The sequence below is a fragment of the Chroicocephalus ridibundus genome, chromosome 4 (assembly GCF_963924245.1).
Source record: "Chroicocephalus ridibundus chromosome 4, bChrRid1.1, whole genome shotgun sequence".
NCBI classification, from domain to species: Eukaryota; Metazoa; Chordata; class Aves; order Charadriiformes; family Laridae; genus Chroicocephalus; species Chroicocephalus ridibundus.
In genome coordinates, this window is record NC_086287.1 from 73,646,434 (window position 1) to 73,663,398 (window position 16,965).

Consider the following 16,965-nt stretch of genomic DNA (forward strand, 5'->3'; position numbering starts at 1 on the left):
GATCAGTGCTACTGCAGTGCGAAGGAGACAGGTTCTCTACAGAGGATCTGCAGGCTTCAATGGAAAGATCTGAGCCGTAACGCTGCTCCTGCTTTTCCCGAAACCACCATAAACAAACAGTGATGATATGAGCCTTCTGGTTTGTAATCCTTTCCCAGGGACGGACCCAGACCCAGCCCAGGACACTCGCAACAGCGGAGCCATAACCACTGTCCAAGCTGAGCTCTGGAAAGCGTGTTTACAGAGCAGGTTGTGAAGGCCAGTTCCCATCAGCCACAGTGACACAGCTAGGACAGCTAATGAGAAACAGCTCGGAAGATGGCTGGAAGTTATATTTGGCAACAACATTAAATGCTGTTTGGTTTTGTGCAGCAGAGTGTATCTGTGTCCTGGGTTGAGAGACACAAAACTTACTTCTCTTCTAATGCTGGGGAGAACTCCACTTTTGGAAGACTCTAGTGTCTGAATCCGTGAAAATCTTTATAACCAGCTATGGGATGTGGGATTCAAGATCTCAGTGTTTTTGAGCTCACCAGGAGCAGGGATGAGGAGGAGCGAGACCCGGACACTTGATCCAGGCTGGCCAACAGGATTCTTTCATATCATGAACATGGCATTTTATACAAATTAGAAAGTTTGCTGAGGAGTTTCTCTCTCCCTTGATGGCGGTGGTCCAGAGAACTCCTTGCACCGGTGCCAGAGCCCTGAGCCCTTCCCTTCCTCCCGAATCCACAGCACTTGCAGGGTCCCACATTTGCTGTCCCTGCAGGGAGTGCACGGCTTCTGCTGATGGAATGGGCTGAGTGTAGTTTTTGTATATCTTATATTAGTATCGGGATTAATACTGGTTCTTTAGTATTAATGGTAATTATTTAGGTCTTATCCTATTAAATCTATTTATATTTCAACCCTCGCCTTTCCTTGCTTTTCCCGATTCCCCTTCCTGGGTGGGGAAGGGTCATCGGGTGATAGAGTAATTGTCTAAACGACAATAAATTATTATGGTTTAGAATAATTGTCTACACGACAATAAATTGTTATGGATTTTCTCAAACCATAACAATCTGTCAGGTATTAGTTTCTGAATAAGGCTCCAGCATACTGATGGCCAGACAGGCAGACACCCTTCAGTCTTACTCCCACAGGTCTGAGGTCCCTGCTGGCATGAATGCTCTCATCCACTCAGGAAAACACACCGGAACAGCAAATGGTGTTCCTACCACTGGCACCAACAAGCAAGCACCTATAACTTCAGACATTACAGGCTGTTATATGCAAACACTTGCAATTATCCTTTTGTGAGGCAAAATATTTTTCCAACCTTTCTCTGAGCTTCCATGGAAATCACTTTGGTGTTGATGCTACTTCTTTGATGGTACTCATCAACAAGCTAGATTGACCTGCTAGACCTTTCTGTAATGGGAGTCCTTATGTCCACCCAAGCCCATGATAAAGAAAGCATGCATGGCTTCAACGCTTAACGAGCTATTGCGAGATGGTGATCTTATGGCATAACAACTGGAAAGAAGAGTTCCAGCTCTTGCGTTGGCTGACCCAGCACAGAGTGTGATCCCACACAGGGGAAGGGAGCCAAGGAGTCCTGCTCTGCTCCTTTCCATACCTGATGCAGGAAACAGGACTCCAGTTGCCTCAAATTTGAGTAGTTTTCCTTGACAGGAGTCAGTCACAACCTGGGCTGCAAGGCTCTAAACACAAAAGATTCCCACATAGCAGACAGCACATTTCCCACAGTCACAAAAGATAGGATCGCCTGAAAACAACACTGCAACTACAGGAAAAAATCCCATAGTAGATGGATAGGTAGAAGGATAAGGAGGCATTACAAAACAAACATGCTTTAATTATATTTTTTTTTATGAACAGAAATAGGCCTGTCACAAGCTCACTGTGTAAAGAAGTGAATTCGCCGAGCCATTGTGGACAAGACCAGTCCCTTGGAGCACACTTGAGACCAGTATTGGCCTTATGACCAGTGTTTGCTCCAGAGAAAGGCAGGTTCAAAAATGCAGTAATAAAATCCTCCTGCTGGCCCTCGCACCGAGCCCCGAGGAGCCCACTTCAGGAGAAGAGAAGGGGCTCAACTGAACTGCTTGCTGCTGAGCTGAAGGACTGAAAAATATCCACCCTAAACAGTGCTCTTCTGGCCTCACACGCGTTCCTTCCACAGAAGGAATTATCCCATATTATTGAAAGTATTAGAAAAATAAAGAGCCAGACTCTGAAGACATCAAGATGACCAACCCTTCCTTGCATCTGCAGAAAGTGGTAGGGAAGATCCAAGCCAGAGCCTCCAGGTTAGAAGCGAGCACTCGGCCCTCTGCACCATTAGATGCGATCTGTGTCTCCGCAAATAATGCGTCAGCTACACACGTCTACAGATACTCAGTCATCTCTCCTCTATTGACCCTGATTCAATGGTACTAAAAGTAACATCCTGTTACTGAATGCACACACAGAGAACCTTTGCTTTACTGATCCACAGGCATCTCAAGCTTACCTAGAGTCAGTCGAGGATGTATTTGGAAGCAGGGACTGGACAAAGAATTCATTTCAGGCTGGAAATCAGCTCTCATTTTCCTTTTAAGTTGAGCTCTTTAGGGCACTTATCATTATCAAAAATCCCTTACTCATGCCTTTCAAGTAATTTTGTTTCCCATGAATGCTTGCAGCAGGCTAGCGATACACTTATCAAGGCACAACCCAGTACCAAGGCTACCCCTTCTCCTGGTCCTGCCAATGGTTTGCTGAGTGACTGCACACAACCACCCAGAAAAAAATGTTTCCAAACGGTCCCTCCGAGCCCCAGATGGACTTCAGGTGTGGCCTTACACCATTCCTCCTCCTCTGACGAGTTCCTTCAGCATCCCAGCACCTCAGTCCTTTGTTTCAGGGTCCAGCCATGCTGTTTTCACACGTTCTGCCTGGCTTGGCAGGCATTCATTAAAACCTCAACGTCTAGTTGTTGGTCTTCCGTTGCATCTCCAAGGTAACTCCATTCATACGCTGTCAGCTTCTGACAGTTCACTTTTACCAGCCCAACGGGCTCTCCGACTAACATCCATCTTTTACTCTCTTACACGAAGGAAAATATAACCCTTTCCACCCTGCAGGATAAAGTAGGTAGGCAAACTGAGCCGAACAAAGAAATCGCTCACAGTCCATGGGAAAGTTTGTTTTTTCGATTCACTTCGGCACTTCCAGTGCTCAGACAAAGTAACCATTGGGCATTAAGCATGTTCTCCCAAATCTCTGTACATCTGTACATCTGTTTACTTATCTACCCATCTATTTGCTGATCCACATCTTAAAAACTTCTTCCTAAATAATTTCTAGTACACTAGTAAACTCAACGATATCCTGCAACACAGAGTTTCATGGGGAAAACGATACCTTGCATAAACAACTACTACTTTTTCAGAGTCAGACTCCAGAGTTTTTTATTCCAGTCCTTCAGTACCTTCAAGGCAGCTTGGAGTAAACAAACAAAACGTTGAAAATTTGGTTGAAGAAGAAAAATTGACTTCCATTCTGCCACACAAAGGGAAACACCTGGTTGTTAAGCCCAGTAAAGATATTTTAGTAGTGGCCCAAGCAACTCTGAGGAAGAAAAGCAGAGATTTGTTTGAAGTCAGTGGAAAGTCTCGTCTAAGCTTAGATTTGTTCGGATGCATCGCAATTTCCCTGCACACGTGAGTGTGGTAATAAGAGTCTTTCACTACATTCTTCCACGGTCAAATCATCCAAAGTAATTTTGCAATAGAGTCAATATAATTTATAGCAAAAAGGAGTAGCTTGATGTCAGTTTATGTTTCCCCAAATCCTGTTTTCATTGGGCAATTATCGTTTCAGTGGAAAAGGTTCCAAACGTCTTCAGTTTTCTGGAGAAGTGCCAAGCTGTTGTATAATGGTAGGGTAATTTTAAACCTATAATTTAGAAAGACCATTTCTGTCTGAATCCATCCTTCAAAAAAAAAAAAAAAAAGCTAGCCTTGGAGAGTTACACTTTAGTTTTCAAAGCAAAATACCTGATTTGTTTTTGAAAATAGATGGTTATAAGAAGAGGCATCCAGCAGGCTTGCCAAAGCAGGTGCTGCGGAAGCCACGCTTGCCGATGCCAGCGAGACGCAAATAGAAGAGCGCAGGGAGGGAGGCAGAGAACCATTACTATTCTGCAACTTACTGTCTGTCCCTTGAAAAACTGCTCTAACCAACAGCCAGGAGAACAGATCTAAAAGCAAGGGCTAAAAATCAGAGCTCAGCTTCTGACTGACCTTGGTTGATTTTAAAAGAGCAAAAATTCATGGATGGAAGAAAACACAAGTCAAACTGCCTTTTCCTAGTGTATTGGGCATTTTTTAGGCAAGTATATGGCAGCTAACTTCCCCTGAAAACCAGATATCCCTGATCATTCTGTAATTTAGAAGAAACACAGTCAGATGTTACAACATTAGCCTCATCTAGTCTAGTCTTCCATTCCTGCTGCTGAACTTCCCTTCTGGATGTCTCTACGGGTTTTTGCAGAAAATGAATAGGATGTGGCAATTAGGAGATCTAAAGGATGGCTTAGTGCGAGGACATCACCCAGATCATCCATGCTGATACCTTGGCTACACATTGTTTAAACATCCCGAGCAATGCTTCAGGAAGAAATCCTTCCAGCTTTGTCCTGTGCGCCCGAGGGCTGTTTCGCAGGAAGAGAAATGCGTTTAAGCCATTCTCAGTCATGAATGCATTTTGGTGGCAACCTATCTGACTGCCGTATTTGTAATGATCCCATAAAAGGAGGTCAACCTCAAATGCACACACTGCTGCTCTTCAAGGTGAAAACTTCACGTGCAGCTGACGTTAAAATTCAAACCATCCGCGGTGAAGCTAATGCAGATATTGCTAAATAAAACTGTAATTATTTTCTGCAGCACACAAATAGCCACAGTGGTTTTAATTACCTATTAAAAATATTTGAGCAGCTGGGTACAGTTTTTAGAACCCTGAGGTGTCCTTAGAAAGGCACCGAGGTCAAACACCAAGTTTGGGGTTGTCTGTGGGATTCCTGCCAATCATGACGGGAACAGCGGATCTAGCCAAGGCCACGGCCTGACCAAATCCCTCCTCACTAGGTTACCTGACAGGCACACACATCAGGAGCGCCCCATCCAATTAATACAAGACACCGCAGACCATCATTGCTGAGAGAATTCTCTTCTGAAGCACAGTTCATTTAAACATGTTTTTAGCAGAAATATACTCTGAGGTATATTTAAAAAGCAAAGGGATTGATGCATACAGTTAAACAAGTGTCCAAGCGTGGTCTCAAGCTGCGACCTTTGATTCCTTCCCCAGCCTGGCTTGCGTTCAGTTACAATAAAACTGTGTTCAGATTCTGCTGATTTTAAATCCCAGTAAGATCTGTAAAACTGACTGGAAAAAAATAATTATAAAAAAAATCCCAAACCAACAAGTAGCCTACTTATGGGGAAAGATCACCCTGCAGCGGAGCCTGAGGTAGGACATGGAAACACTGTTCTGCGAACACCAAGCATCAAGCTGTAGTTTTCTACCAGCTGTAAAAAAAACTCCTACCTCCAAACCTCATCCCACTTATTTATATGGGTTATCTCGGTCGACTGTACTAGTCTTGGAGTTAGGACCACCGGGTTTTCAAGATGCCCTGCTCAAATATATGCCCACTCTCATTTCAAGCCACGTACCTATTTCCCTCATACATCCTCCTTTTGCACACCCTCAGTGTTTACAATACATATAATCGCAGTGACTGTGCTATTAACTACCCCAGCAACAGAAACATCTACCCCAACTCAGCCATATGAAAAACGGTGCTTGTGGGATGGTTTGGGCTGAGCCAGGAACTTCAGGCGGTTCAGCTAACATCCTATACTGGAAACTTTTGGCAATTTTTTCCGTAATATTTTTAAACAGATTAAAAACACACAGTGTGTCATTAACTACCTAATGCCCTGTTGGCACGACAAACATTGCAAACAAGACCAAGCAAAACTGGAGTCTTCTGGGTAAATTCCCACTGAATCCAGGAAGATTTAAGACATAAGACAGCAGAAAATAAACAGCAGAAACGGAGCTGAGGGGGATCATCTCATGAAAAGGCTAGAAGAACAGCACAAACTTACCTAGACAGAGCTCTGCAATCTTTCACCTCTCTGCAAATGCCACAACTGGCTCCACACAGCACCTTATACACTCGGAACGGCAACGGCTCCACACTCCTTTATGTGCAGAGCAAGGAGGTTTGTTTAATGCAAGTCTAAGTGCTTTTTACCAGGCTAAAACCACCACGCAAACAGAGGGAACAGGTTAGACTGTAACGAAAATGAATACCAAGCAGCACGATATGTGTTTGGATAGAAATGTCGCTGTGTGCTCCTCCCTCCACCTGACACAAACAAATAAGACCATGGAAGAGCACTGCCACCCATGCACTGCTAAAGGCCAAAGGTTTAGTGTTCGTCAGCATCTTCTGTGTCACCAGCAACAGCACAGAGGCATCTCACGGAGAAAGCCGCCAATCTTTGAGGCCAGGGTTTAAACACAGTTTTTCACGTTGCTTCAAGGTATACAGACAGCTTGTCCTAACCAGGAAATGAAGGTTTTAGGATTCGGTCCACAGAAGAAACATGCAAAGGACACCTATCAATGGAAGACGCATCTTGCGGATCAGGTCAGGAGCGTGCACTATGGAACGTGGCAGCATGAGAGGGTCCCAAAGCTCCCCAAGAGGCAGGAAGAGGGGCAAGCGCTAGTTAAGCAAACCAGGAAAATGGCATCATCGAGAAGGACACAAGCACTGCCTTCTTTTGAAGCACAAACACGCAGAGTAGCAACCATCAAACTGGCCACAGCACAGACAGAAACACACCTCTACAGCAGAAAGGGGGTGGCAGAAGACAGAAATACCTCCAGGAAGGATTTCCCCATGTAGGTTGCCCGGCCATGACCACCAGCATATGGCAGCAGCTGTCAGCCTGCAGGTACACAACTTTTACCTTCCAAACCAAGGATGACAGCCACGCCAGGCTCCGACTTACACACCAGACACCCATCTCCCCTCTACCCTTGCCCTCAACTTGTCCCATATTTTGGAAGACCAGCTTAGTCTCTCTGCTTAGGCCCCAGACAGACAGAGCTTCAGATGGTGCTTGTGCAGTCCCTTGGCAGGCCCTGCTGGAGCCCCCGAGAGCTTGTACATTATTCAAGTTTACTTCTGCCAAAAGGAGCTCGTATGCCACTCTGCAGAGTGGCACATGCCTGCCTTGGAGCATCCCAGGAGTTGTTACTAACAGGAATCTTGCTAAAAACCCACAAACCTGAGCTCCTACACAGCTATAACCCACTGCTCCATTAGCTGGCCACAGCTTCAAGCAGACCTAGTGCCTCAATACTGCGCATGGAAGCCAGGCTCAAGAGCTGTGGAGGCTGTTAGCTGTAAGATCACCCTCTTTGTTGCGGTAATTGAGTCAGGTACAGCATCAGGAACCTGGCAGCTGCTGCTCAGGAAGTCTGCTCTGGACTGCCCATTACCTCTGCGCAGCTTAGGTCCCCACCCAGGACTTCCAACCAGATCACCAAGCCACACTAAAAATAGCCAGCTCACAAAACCAGCTCTTGGCTCTAGGCACTCCACCCTCAAAGCACAGCGACTAACTATACAGCCTTCTGCAAACAAAAGGAGAATTCACTCCTCCATCTATTTATAAGCAGCTTATTCACAGCTTCCACTCACAAATTCTTTTCAGATGAGGAGCTTGGGGAAAGAGATTATGCTTTTTCTGGTTCCATGTTGCACAGAGCCCAGCACCCAACCTGGTCATTCCTTCACCACTGGAGGTTTATCTCTTCCTTTCAGCTCTCATATCTAGTCTTGTGGCTATCTTGCCCACCAACATGCAGAGCATGATGCAATCCCACTCCCGTGCCACACTGAGAACACAGGTTCGCTTGTAGAGCCAGGCATGCGCCAGGTGTATTCTGGTTCAACTAGTATAAAGCATCTTTATATTAATATAAAATGTTCATAGCTTCTTTACTCCACTTCTGACTCATAGCACATCTACAGGACGAAAGCCATCACTGGACACTTTGTCTAGGCAAGCGTTCCCAGCTCTTGGCTATGCTGGAAGAGCAGCAATAATGAGAACAACAGTGGAAAATGTCTGGCTAAAGACCAGGTTAAAAGTCTCCCTGCCTTGTTGCCCAGCCCCATGCAACTGCCTCACTTTAGTAAGAGCTCCCACTGCTTCTGGCAGCTTCTGACATTTCCATCATAAGCCAGGAGAAGTCTTCAAAATCCACCACAATACAAGCAATGCATTAGTCCACCTTCAACAACTGGCTCAGTGACCTGCCTGCAAGCCAGAGGTTGGCTGATCAATACACTGGATATCCAGAAGCCAAAGATACACCTGCTAGCCAACTCGATGTAACTTATCAAAAAGAACGTGTTTGTTAAAAGTTTCCTGTCCAAAAGTGTAAAGATAAGTATTTATAGCATTAAAGTGATGGATGGTTCGGTGGCATTTGTCCACACTTTCCAACAGGAACTTCAGCTAGGCTAACAGCTCTGCGTTTCAGTCCCCAGAAAGACTGGGACAGTAAAACCTGGAAGCTTTCAGCTAACAGATCTGGAGAAGCACTGAGCCTTCAGCACAGCAGATAGTGTGAAGGCAAACGTGCTGGCTTTAAAGCCAGCCAGCACCACCAACAATGAATAAGTGGCAATGCTGCCTTCAGCCGTCCACCTGCACCTCTGGGTGGCCAGCCTGTGCTGAAGCTGTCATTACAGCTCTTAAAGAGGTGCCACAGAGATACTGGCTCATCAGTACCACACCCACACAAATTCTTGGCCAAATTCAGCCTGGTCTTCCTGGTGGGAGAGTGGTGTGGGACCAGCTGAGCCCACCACATCCCCTTAGCCAGCTCCCTGCAATGGGATGCCTGTAGGATGTGTATTCCGGTAATGGAGCTCCTCCTTTCTAAGCTGAGAAAAGGCTGAGATCCAGAGAGACTGCTTGGAGAAGTCTTTCTTTCCCTTCATGGATAAGCAGCTGGATGGGCAAGGCTATCTTTTACAGCGGTACTTAGTGAAGAAAGGAGCATGGAGACTCTTGGTCAGCTCATACTGGGAACAGAGAGTGAGCAGAGTTACAGGTCAAAGCCACTGCTGTGATGCTGCAGCATCTCTCAGGATGGGACCATCCAAGAAAGACTCCCAGAGGCTCTCAAAGAGCAACAAATGGATGTAGCACAATGCATGTCTCCTGTACAACCACACCTCTGATGGGATGAGTTCAGTTTCTGCAGGAAAGGAGCTGTGTCACTGGCTTGGTAAACCCTCGCAAAGCCATGCTCAAACCTGAGCAGCAACGAGACCCCACTGTTCTGTGTCACAAAACACTTCAAAGGGCATCTCGGCTCTCCTGGAGTGCAGAGCAAGGAAACATGCCAAAACCAACCCCAGGGGAAGAGTTTCATTACTAAAGAAAGACTAAAGCAAGTCTTGTTTGCTATATGCTCCAGAAAGGTATTTGGCAGATAACATCTGCCTGCACAGAGCACAGGCCTGCTTCCTTGCCTATTTTAGCATGCTATCTCTAACCTGCAGTCAAGTGTTTTCAGATGGATTTGTCCATCTCTATTCTTACCATGTGGCAAAAAGAATACCAGAAGGTGAAGCCACAAACTAGCAACAAAGTCAGAGTTGGCAAAACACGTCCCCTGCAAAGAAGCAAGTCAATCTCTTGCTTGTTTAATCCCAAGGTGATGGTGCAGCTGGGCTTGTCCTCTTTGTGTCTCTTAAGAAAAATCACGTTTTGTACGTTTAGCTCTGCGCTTCTGGTTGGCATATTTTAACTAACTAGAGCACTAGGAGTCCAGAAAACTCGTGCTCTTACGATTTTTGCCTCTGTGCATAATTCTTGTATATTTTGACAGTTAGCTGTTCACAGCTGGCCTCATAACTTCTGACTAAGAAGCCTCTGCAGTCATGACTCTCTGCTTGATCAGACTTTTGCACCACAAGAAAGAAGAAAAAAAAAAACAACCTAAAACAACGGGACATGTGATTAAAACAAGAGACAAAAGGTGTCTCAGAAGAATAAAGCCCCTTGACTTGCTTTTGTAAATAATTTGATTTCAGGTATTGGGGGAGTGGTGTGAAATTAGACCATTAAGCATTGATCAAGATTTTACAATTCGAAGGTCAGAAAAGAAATACAACAGGCCCTGCCGAGTGTATGGACACAACCAATCCTGTTCCATATTCACACATCACGAGTCAAAAATCTAATATTAGACCCACATACATCAATAGCCACTCCATACTAGCTTAGTAGGCCAACTACAATATTTTGTCCCTACCCTACTTTGATTCTATTAGTTAAAGCCTTTGAAAACCAGGAGCCTTTCCAGGGTTAGGAGAGCTGAGAACCTTTGATATCTCACACTATTTTGGAGAAAAGGAGCAAGTGGAGAGCCGTGGAGGATCTAAAACCGATAGTGCTTCATACAGAGTTCTCTGGCCAAGTGACAAAGCTTTTTCCGCATTTAAAAGGATCCCAGAACAGGGAAGGGTTGACTTCTTTAGTTCCCTGTCGCAAGTTACCTGACAAGCAGGCATTTCCTCAGTTAAAATACTGCATGGATTTTAGTTTCTGCAATTACTACACAGGCTAGAAGAGGAGTAGCTTTTTCCCCCACTATATTCATTTACTCATTCTCAGGCTAGAGAGCCACATATATTTGAGCCATAGCACACACCCTCCATGCATACTGGCAGGCAACAAATATACCCTGAATTAAGCAGAGAACATGCTACATACGCTCAGCCTGCCCTTGGACACTGTGCAATCAAAGAATTTTGTGTGTATCCCCCACATCTGCCCTTGCTAAGGGCAATCAAAGCACTAAATTATCCCTAGGGGCTCTATCAGATCAGGTTTCAAAGTTGATCATTTCCCTGCACAAGAACACAGGCTTAGCTTAAAACCAAAACAAAACATAAAAAGCATGCATGTTCTCCCCATTCTCCTAAGACTCTAAAGTTGCTATGCGTTGCTTAAAATAAAATAAATTTAAAAAAAAAACCAACCCCCATTATCTGTGCTTTTTGTATCATGTCAGAAATAAGAGGCTGTACTGTACTAATTGTACCCAAAATTGCATCAAGAGCACTTCACCAGTTCAGTGAGAAAACTGTGCCTGCGCAGCCTGCCAGAGCTGCTGACAGGAGTCACAGCAAGCAGAGAAAAGAAAAAGGTTACACCTGTCCCCACGCTCCCCTCACTCAGCACCGAAATGCTGACCCCCATCTCCCAGTGACAGGTAGGAACTTGCACTGTCATCCACTCGCTGACTTTTCAAAGAGAAATGTTCTTTTCCCGGTGTTTGGGTGACATAGCCTGCCAGCTATTTTGTTATCTCCTCTCCATTCCCTCCCTTAAAACCTCCCAGCTTGCAATGGCAACAGAGAGTTTAACCAAAGCCAGGCTGCAGATGCACAGAGCTGTTCCACGCCGCCCCACCATCCGCTACACCCTCATCTGCACCCACACGCCAGCATTTCTCTCACACTCAGGCAGGAAGCTCCTGGGTGCCAAGGGCTTTCTTTCTACCTTGCTGTTTGCACAGCACATAGCACAGAGGCCTTCACACGCTGATAGGCTTCAGGTGTTTGAACAGTACAAACAGGAGTTGTGCAATGTCCTGGGGATTTCAAACAGCCGGCCTCTCTCGGTCCCCGCTTCTCATACCCATTCTGCAAATGGGCAGTGAACAGTTGTTTGTGCAAACCGTAACAATGTGCGAGGAGATCAGAGCTTGCTTCAGCCAGAAAGCATTCCTCACAGCTAAGGTCCTTGGAAATCCCCTTGCATAAGGAGTGCCTTGGTAAATCACACAGTGATAAATGCCTTGGACCTAAAACATTCATCACTGGCATCATCAATTAAGACTTGTGTTTTAGAGGTGCACAAAATATCCAGCCCTCTCTCCACTACAGAAGGTAAGTCTGATTTAGCTTGGAAAAGGAACTTTAACCATCTAAGTGTATTCACCCAGACAAGTTTTTGGACTGGGGAAGAAGCAGTCAGGATAAGAGTAAAATTTGTTATGATTTTCACCTTTGCTTTTTTCAACAAAAGTCCTCCTTACAGGAAGCTGCACCAACGATGGGATCATCTCACAGAGACCCCAGCACCTGCTTTTTCCTCATCTCCATCTCCTCTTCTCCCACTCTTGTGGCTCACCTGTAGTCGTGGGTGAGGGTGACACAAGACTCCTCCTTCCTCAGTCTGGCCAGAAGCGCTCCACCCTCCAGCTGCAGTCTGACCAGCCGCGCATCTTCAAGAACATTCTTCATCAACTGCCTGTAGTTCCTCAGCAGCACAGCTGCCTCCTGAAGGAATCACAAGAGTGAGATGAGCAGTTACTGCAACCTATAGGCAATGTGGGAACAGGCAAAAACCAGCGCCCAAACCAAAACACGCACAAACCACATCTCACCTCGGCCCACCCTAGGAAAGCGGGAGCTTGCTTCCCACAGCTGTTTCTCTCAAGCCTGACAAGCCCAAAGCGATAAACAACACTCTTTATGCTCTCAATACTTTCCCCACCAGGCTAAAATTGAAAGCAAATTCCTATCATTGTCCTTACTCCATTTGCTGGGCATAGAAAGAACAAGCTTTCCAGCCTCATTTTCCACTCACAGGTAGCTCCTGCTGTTCTTAGCACCTGGACCTGCATGGCTGCAAGCTGTGGGACAAGATGCACGGGAAGGGTTTGTGGATATACGCATGTCTGCAGGAAGGGCCAGAGAAGCCACCATTGTATCTTCCATTGTTTCACTGCCGGGACACTCAGCGCAGAGCTGGCAGAAATTTCTACTCTGTCAGAGGCACAGCCGCTTCTCAAGCATAGGGGATATAACATGTTTGCAACAACACTGTCTCGGCCTTTGTACCTTTCTCCCCTTGCCCACTTACAAACTTCTGTTCTGGAGGCAGCAAAGCTGGAAATGCAGCAAAGCCTTGTCCTCAGCAACGCCATCTATGGTGTCACCTAACCTTCTTCCAGGCCATTCAAGCCAATCTGATGTGACACAGCCTGAGGCAGCTGCTCAGTACTGGGGACACCAAAGCTAGTACCGGCGGCAGAGCTGTGGAGCTGCTAAGAACACACTCCAACGCTGCAGCAAGCACCCAGCAGCAACAAGCACAGCTGAAGAGATCACCTTTAGTGATGCTGAGGGATCAAAGAACCAGCTTCTACACCCAGTGGAGCCTCTATCACTTTATTTGGATTAGCTTCTACTCATCCTGCTGTCCCAACAGCTCTGCAGTGCCACACTGAATATGCTGCTACCACAGCTCACAAATTCAAAGCTACAGCTTTTCTGCAGCTGTTCAGCCTCCTGCTCTCTTCTGACCCAGGCCCACCTCTGACAGGAGGTAAGGGACACACTTACCTCCGCTCTTTCTGGTAATTTTCCAGATTCCACTTTATGGATGGCTCCCTGGAGGAAGACACAGGCACCTTGGCATCCTTGTAGCAAATGTTCCAGTTTCTACAAGAAGAAAGGACCAAGACGGAGATTACTGTCTCACGGCTGACAGGAAAGCTGTCTTTTCAGCTTCAAGGTTAACAGTACAGAAATCAAGAGAGGATCAAACACATTAACCCAAGGGCTCGATTATACTATTTGGTGAGGCTGTATCAGCAAAGAGAGGCCCATCAGAGCCTTCAGATCTTCACTCTATACCAAGGCTTCTATGCAGACCTTATGAACTTGCATACTCATGGCTTGTATGGGTCATGCTTTACAGAAAAGAAAATTGGTCCACTTATGTCCCACATTAGCATTTCTTGTAACTTCCCACCAAGATGAATCACTACGCATGAATTCTGGAGGAACAAAACATAGAACGAGTACTTGGAATTTCTCTACTTTAAAGCATTTCTCTTCATATTAAAAGTAGTGCAAATTAAAGATTAGGAAACCGGAAAGCTTCCACAATGAAGCACCTTAAACTACCAACAAATACGAAATCTCTCCTCTTTGGGGAAAGAGGAGGGGGGGAACGAAAACAAAACAAAACAAACCCCAAACATTTCACAGGGGTTAGAAAAGTTGGTGATATAAAGCCTAAATACTGTCAGATGCCACCCTCTAGCCAACTGAAATCAGAGAAGAGAGAAACAGCTATTCCAAAACAAGCGTGCTCAAAACAAAACACAAAAAAAAAAAGCAGCTGTTGGAATCTTTACTGAATCAAACTCCCTCCTCCCTGGAGTGCTGGAACAGCCCCAGCAGTGACAGATTAGCAGGCAGGATGCAGGTGAGATCACTGCGACAGGAAATAAGCGCTGTTTGCCACATAGCTGCAGATCTAAAAGGGTTGAGCATATGGGTGTGCTATCACACACAGCTCATCATATAAATAGGCAACCCATACAGATTGATTTCTACACTAACATTTTGCATGTTAAGATGCAAGGTACAAACAAGAAGTATTCTGATATCATGCTCCTTCCTTCAATAACTATCCTTCTGCATGGACAGAGCACCTCAGCTCTCAAGCTTCTCTCAACTCTGTCCGGAAAACTAATCCATAACCTCTTGCAAAGCTACTCCGCCTCCTCACTGCCAAATAAACCTTAAATTCAATCCCAGGCACCAAGATTAGGCTTTTGTACCTCTACTACATCAGCACGGGTTCATGCTAGTACTTTTATGCGCAAGTTTAAAAAATGCATTCTAAAATAAGTTGGAAAAGATAAGTTAACTTTTGTCACGTGCTAAGCCAAACTGCTGAAGCTTGTCACCAGCACCACAGTGGTATTAGCAGTGATATCTTCACCTGCTTCAAAGGCTGCACCGCGGGCCACACAGCACTCTGGGCAGCCAGATCCCCGCCAAAAGACCACTGAATATTTTGGAAGCAGAGGCGATGGTTCTGTGATCCAGCGGGGTGAGCAAGTCAAACGCAATGCGAAGACAGCCAATTTTTGTGCAGATTTACAGAGATTTAATCCTGTCTAGTCCCAGCATGCCAAATCTTGTCTCAACACAGCTTTTAAAGATTCAGCAAGCACATGATCTACAGGACCTATGGTCCCTCCACAGCATGAGCGTACACAGAGCTGGGTGCTGGTGCCACAGATGCTACTTTTGCAGACTTCTGGCAGCCTGCACATCCCCTGCTGCACAGCAGAAGCATCTGAACTGATTACCAGCAACTTCCAGGTTTCACTCCTGCCAGAATTGCAGTTTTTACCCCTTGGTAAACTCTCTTAGCCTGGTCCGGGGAACCTGCTCCAAAACCAACAGGATCTAACTATTGTTATTATGCTCAAGTTCTTCATTGTTAGTTCAAAGGCAATATGATACTAATACTGTCTCTTGAGATTAGCACAAGTGTCTGCCCTTAAGCCTCAGAGTATAACCACAGAGAAGTGCCACTGTCTATCACATAAAACGGGATTGTTTCTTCCTTCCTTTCAAACTATGGTCAATTCTGAATTAATGCAGTTCAAGGAGATGAGATAAAAATGAAAATTTTAGTTCCTGCAGTCATGCCAATAGGTTGCAGCATGCATCCGTTTTATAAAGACAGCATTAGTATTCTTTTGATAACAGAGATTCATTTGCATCCGTAGCTATTACAGGAACCATTGTCTTTTAATGCTTGTAGGTTCAGCTTTTGACAAGCTCCTCTTGCTTCAACTCCATTACCATGCTGTTTCTTCCTTCAGATACCAAAGAACATGAGACATCCTACTCACCATGCGAAAGCCTAACCAGTCCCGGTGGCAATAAGGGAAGGTCCCATCCAGTTCTAGAGGCAGCTGCGAGCTGTCTATATGCTTATGGAGGGATTTCATGGAGGTGAGAAGTTCAAACTGCACAGGAATAGAAGACATAAAAGCACATTTGCATTAGGGTGTGAGCACTGGAGGAGGAGGGGAAGGTCAATGAAAGACAGCATCCTTTATTTCTTTATCTATCTTGCACAGAAACAAAGCACACAGAGTATATCTGCAATATAACTACAGTTTGAAGAAAAAAAATAAATCCATTCAATCTTAGAGCAGCTTGCTGTACAGCTTAGTGGGCGAACCTTGAGGGAATGCAGGCCACAACATGCTGTTTCACCAAGCAGAACATCTGTGATGGAATTCTGGCAGCAGCCAGCCTTCTCCAGAGCCGGTACCTCCTAGTATAAGCACAGCAAGTCCCTCCTATGTTCTCACATTGTGCTGAGATTTGCATTTGTTTGGAGAGTCTGGGAGGTTAAATCCAGCCCCCAGCTTCACCATCTCAATTCCTGGAAAAACAGTCAAACAGAGCAGCCTCTGCCCTACCCTCATCCACCCACTCATCACAGCAGCTATTCGCTTCAAGTGCTTCCTGGATCTTGACCCAGATAACTTGTGTTCTGTGAGTCTGTAGGACCTCAGAGCATTTTTATACTCAACAGAGAAACAGACAAGTGCTCCTGCAGGTACATGGAAGCCAGCCCAGACACTAGGAACTCAGGTGCAGACAGTTAACCCACACACACACTGTGAAGTTTCCACCTCCTTACAAAATAGCGATGATGCTTCCAATTCCTCCCGCATGCCGATGGCTTTATTACCCTTTGTTCCGTTCCCTCCTACACACTTTGGATTTCTTCAATATGTTTAATGTCTTCTGTAGCTCTCCCTGCACACACACACCTGCAGCCCCCTTTCTCACTTCAAATTCTTCCACATGGGGGCAATCAGGAAATGGACTAATAGCATTTGTTACTCTTTAGCCTTTCAGGGCTGCACACCACACACAGCAAAACTGCTGTTATTCACAATGTCTTCATCCCCAGGAGCCAAAAGGGAGGTCCTGGCCTACTCTAAAGTCTACAGGGTTTCGGCAGGCAC

The 16,965-nt window shown here is 45.6% G+C and overlaps 1 protein-coding gene across 8 annotated transcripts in view; it reads right to left on the bottom strand.

Moving 5' to 3' along the window:
- Positions 1 to 16,965, bottom strand: part of PLEKHG4 (pleckstrin homology and RhoGEF domain containing G4) — a 92,155-nt gene that overhangs the window by 32,496 nt on the left and 42,694 nt on the right. For all 8 annotated transcript variants that reach the window (XM_063334087.1, XM_063334089.1, XM_063334094.1 and 5 more), the window contains exons 8-10: positions 15,832 to 15,948; positions 13,514 to 13,612; positions 12,297 to 12,445 (exon numbers count right to left, since the gene is read on the bottom strand). In XM_063334087.1, the coding sequence (XP_063190157.1) occupies positions 12,297 to 12,445; positions 13,514 to 13,612; positions 15,832 to 15,948 (365 nt within the window). The remainder of the gene's footprint in view (positions 1 to 12,296; positions 12,446 to 13,513; positions 13,613 to 15,831; positions 15,949 to 16,965) is intronic.